The sequence below is a fragment of the Pholis gunnellus genome (genome assembly GCF_910591455.1).
Source record: "Pholis gunnellus genome assembly, chromosome: 16".
In the NCBI taxonomy this organism is placed as follows: Eukaryota; Metazoa; Chordata; class Actinopteri; order Perciformes; family Pholidae; genus Pholis; species Pholis gunnellus.
In genome coordinates, this window is record NC_136543.1 from 68861 (window position 1) to 73971 (window position 5111).

The 5111-nt window shown below is 42.4% G+C and overlaps 1 protein-coding gene across 1 annotated transcript; it reads right to left on the minus strand.

Moving 5' to 3' along the window:
- Positions 1 to 3337: 3337 nt before the first annotated feature.
- LOC306708367 (sclerostin domain-containing protein 1-like) lies at positions 3338 to 4805 on the minus strand (the record flags this gene model as incomplete). Its single annotated transcript, XM_079176199.1, is given in 3 exon segments — positions 3338 to 3587; positions 3591 to 3964; positions 4610 to 4805. Coding segments are annotated over 3 exon segments (621 nt in total). The 3' UTR covers positions 3338 to 3536.
- Positions 4806 to 5111: the final 306 nt, after the last annotated feature.

A 5111-nucleotide genomic window follows, 5' to 3' on the forward strand; every position in this document is an offset into this window, starting at 1 on the left:
ATATCAAAAAGATCCCGCGGCACACCAACAACCAAAAACGTTACAAAATGACACATTTTATCATAATACAGCATGTATGCCATGGTGTCAAACTCAATCTCAGAGAGGGCCAAAACAAAAAATTGGGACCAAATAGAGTCACCATTTAATCAACAGGATAGAAGGGATATTAGACAAAGTGCAAAAAGAATACATGTTTAGGTAGCTACATTATTTTATGCATACGTACCAGATGTCTGTGATCACCCGTCCCTGAAGCTGGAGGTTTAGCGCAGTGAGATGCTTCGTTATGTTGCACAAAAAGCCAACTAACATCGCCACTTTTCGTCCCGGAGCTCTGTGGTGTGGCGGCCAGTTATGATGAACAATATTTTTTGGCGGGCCGTTGTACCGAGGGCCGGATATATGCTGACAATTTAATGACAAGTCTCTCAATGTGTTGATCCTTACGAGGCTTTTCATCTGGGTTATTTTGTCCAGGGCCCAGTTCAGAGTCTGTATTTTTCCTTTTCAAATATTTCTCCATTGCTGTTCGTCTTGTCATCACAACCTCTCCCGCGCATCATTTAATACTGTTTTAAATCAACAAGGTCATTATTACACTACCTACTGCCACCCACCGGCATGGAAGAGGATTATTACTTAGCCAGCCACTATATTACAGCTCAGACGCTCAACAATGGCGAAGTATTTGCAACAACTAAATAATATTTTATTTGACTCATTAATTAAGTGAAATTGGACATTTTCCCACGGCACACCTGACAATCTCTCATGGCACACTGGTGTGCCGCAGCGCAGCGGTTGAAAATCACTGGCTTACACAATAGCACTGAAAGAGAAGTGGAAAGGGATCTGGAGATTCAGATAACAGATCTTCCCTCCCAAAACTGTTACGTCTGCCAAAAGATGCATTACATCCACATGGAATTACGAGGAACCCCCAGTATTACTAAGCGGATTAATGAGGTAATTCATGTGCTCCTTTGCCCTCGGTCTCTTCATAGGACTTTGGATCCAGGGCTTACTTACCAACTACTTTATTGTCTTTAGTATTATTATTTCATCTTTCTTTGTAGTGGGTGAAATGTTGGAGGACCTGTCCTTGTATCTGTATGGGGGGGAGAATGGTGTGGGTCTCTGTGTGAAACACAGGTTCCAATACTAATCAACATTCCTACTTTACTTTGTTCTTTCCTACAGGATATTATTGGGAGAAGATATCTGTTCTTTGTCCTCTGCAGGTAAGACAAAATAAACATCCTGTTGTCATCCAGTGAAGATAATTCTATTCACAGCTTTCAGGGTGAAAAAAATGAATGGATACATGACACAATAAAGCGTCTTAACATGTTGCAGCAGCTGGAACAAGCCCCACTAGCCTGGAGGGGAAGGTATCCCCTTCACAATAAAACATGGAGTCTGTTGAAAGAGATCCTCGTCACTGACTAATGCCTCTGTTGTTAGGGAGTTCCTGTTTGCTGTGAGCCTGTCTGGCACGCCTGCAGCATTATGTCACAGACACAACCTTGTTAACAATTTTCATTTATTCTTCATTTATTATTATCACTTATTTCAAATAATAACCAAAAATACAAAAAAAGAACTTGAACTGTTCTTTTACAAAAATAAATTACATACTATTCACTCTGAAAAAACCCATAGAACTTTACCCACATACTGTACATTCCATTATACTAAGCATCATTCTATTGTATACATATTATTATGGTATATCATATATATGATATACCATGCTAACATTATGTTTTACAGGTCTTGCATCCTAAATCTGTTGAGCATTTGATTACATAATAGTTTATTTTTTTAGAAGATGCTCTACAGCAAAAAAAAACACGTGGCACAATAAACCCCAACACAAACCAAAGCTCCTGACAAACATATTACTACATTATTACCTTTACTGTTACCAGAGGCTTCATTAACGTTACATAGTGGATTTTGGCGGTACTTTGTGTGGTGGGGGGTGTATTATGTAAGGTGACATAATACACCCCCTGGTGGCTATGTTGGAGCACCACACTAAGAGTGTGTCCAAGTGTTCTGGCGGTACTTTCAGACCAAATGTGCAAGAGCCATTAGTTTGAGCAGCACGAAAAAAGCAGTTTAGTGGAATACTCCAGACCCGTTTCCAGTTGGGATTTTACGCAACTAATTTGCAAGAACACATGTTTCCAAGAAAATGTAAGGCCACTTACATTTTTTGGGATAAACATAATAGGGAAATATTGTTAATGAACGTAAAACTGTTGATATTGAATGTATGAATACATAATTGCCATACTATATTTGCTATCAGTGCGCCAGGCCTGGGTCACATGCTGCGTTTTTTACTGCATGGTTGGGCACTGCAGTGCCTATAAAACAGGGTTTTAATAGACTGTTGAAGTTACATCTACTCTAGTGCTAACTTTTAAGGATGCGGAGGCAGTTTGCACCTGGCGTTGCTGAGCGACCATAGCCAACTGCATCTTTGACATCTATCTGATCTTCTTTCAGGCGTTGTTTTTAAGTGTGTATCAACAGATTTTCTGTGGAAAGTAGGGTTTTCGCCTAGGAAATTCTGTCTGTGTCTCCGCTCCGCCGTGTGTGCGTGTGTGTGTGCGTGCATGCGCGTGGACCATGAGAGCAGAGGATACAAAAATGATCGTGTGAACTTTTAGCAGCGGCACGCATAGAATGAATTAGAATGAATCTAGGAGAAACAGTGGACAGGTCATAAAGCTCTGGGTCGTCCTGCTCTAAACAGAAGAAGAGATATCTGCCGGCTGTGATAAGTTGTTCCTCTACATGACATTACGTGACAATAACAGCTGTTTTACTTGGCAAATATCAGACAAACACCTCCTCAGTACTGAACCAGAGACCGTTCAAATTCACTTGCCTTACCAATGGACCAATGCCAGGTAAAAGTTGGTTCATGTCTAAGGAATAAGTCAGGAAGTAGTTAACCTAGCTCAGCTGGGAAAAAAAGAGTTGTTAAACTCACTAATGAACGCATTTTGTAATCTGTATACAAAATGTGTCTGGTGTCCTGCACTATAGTGGGTGAGATGTATACGGGCGGAAGGTGTTACTCATCGAGAAATATTTCCATCAGATAACTCAAAACAACATTTTTACATTTATGTTTGTATACAGATTAAACCAACACCATACAACACAAGAACTTACTCTCAGAGGAATTTAGGTGTATTTTATGATCTTTGCACATAGCCAGGCTAGCTGTTTCCCTCTGCTTCCAGTCGTTATGCTAAGCTAGGCTAACCAGATTCTGACTCCAGATCATACTTAACACAGAAATGAGACTTATATCCATCTGAACATCTCACTCTTTTTAAGTGTTGACCTAATTCCTCTTATTAAACCCTGTTTAATCTTAAAACCTTTCTCTGAGTCACAATATTACGTTTGGAGACAAATCTACATTGTTGTTTTTTACCTCTGTCTGGCCTGGCTATTAAACATTTGGTTATGATGTACACACTTCTATTTCATCCATAAACTTCCTAATGTTAGTTGTCAGACTTTCTCCCGGCTCTCTCCTCAGGCAGTCCAGCCTTCCTCTAATTTGTCCCTTGTTTTCCACTGTGGACAGGTGTGTCCTTGTGCCCTGAGTCATTCTGCTGTCTGGAGTAGCGCTTGCACTTGCAGGAGGTCACCACAGTTATCTTGTAGGTCCTAGCGCTGCCATCCTGGCACTGCAGCCGGATCCGCTGAGTCCTGGTCCGGTCAATGACGCAACGCCACTCCTGGGCGTCGCGGCGGCTCCAGTATCTCCCGGTGTAACCCCCACCCCCGATCCAGTTGGGCAGCAGGTGGACTGGCAGACACTCCCCAGCACACACTAGCTCCTTGATGGGGTTGACGCTGGTGCACTGGCCATCAGAGATGTACTTTGTGGACCTCAGCTCCCTGCAGCCCACCTGGCTCTGGTCTGGGCCTGAGAAATGAGATCTGAGTTAGATATTTGTCGGCTCCTCTATCTGTTAACATTACTGTTCAGGTCTACTTCTTGGAAACAGAGGTGGCAACTCTAAACTGTGAGTCAGTTGGACTCTTGTCTAAATTGTAATTGTCATATAAAACAGGGGCACTCCACTGATTGCAATTTACAAGGAGAACTCAGTCTGTGTCTCAGCTTCGGGTCTAATGATATATGCTATGCATTATTTTTGGGGGTGTTTGGGGGAGTTGACTGGTAGAAGTCAGGATACCTCAGCCTCTGCTGCATCCTTTTTGATTTGCATCCATACATTTCTGCTCACAACAGTCATGCCAAATGCTCCCAATCCCAACATGCTGTAAGCCACGTTACACTTACAGAATGCTGAACGCTTACTAATCATATTTTGCAACTAGTGCACGTTAGGAAACCATATTTCCAAAAACAACGAGATCAAATGTCACTTTATGCGTTTTGAAAATCCAGCTGCTACTCCTGCAACTCATATCACCACACTACGAGAGAATAATCTATTGACTCAATCTGAAGCGCATCTGTCAAGCTTTAATGAGAAAGACAAAACAAAAGTTGAAACGATGTAAATATACTGTAAGTGCGCTGTGCGTAACCGCTTTGACTCACCATTACGCACAGGATCAGCCAGTCGTCTCCCACCGTTTCTCGCCTGGTTCGTGTCTTCATTAACCGGCTCCTCTCGAGTATCGTGGACCAGCTGAATACTATCTGACTCTGTGGCGTCGTTCTGGACAGCTGAGCTGCTCCTGCTCAGCAGCAGCAGAAGCGCGAGGAGCTGGAGTCCGCTGGCAGCACGGGGCATGACTGCACCTGACTGATCTGAGAATGACTAACCTGCTGCAGCAGCTGCTGTGCTTTATATATCATCTGCTGTATGAACAAGGCACACCCACCCGAACAACAGCCTGCACTGGGATCAGCAACTTCAGGATCCGGCCATCAGTAGCATTCAGGATGTAGACGGCCATCAGCTTCTCTCCAATAAAATGTAAATGCTGTTGATTCAAATGTTATCAAGAGCACTTATAATCATCTTCAACTATTATTTTGAAAATAAACAAGATTCACTGTTCCCAGACATAATCTCATCCGTTTCCCAAATTATAAT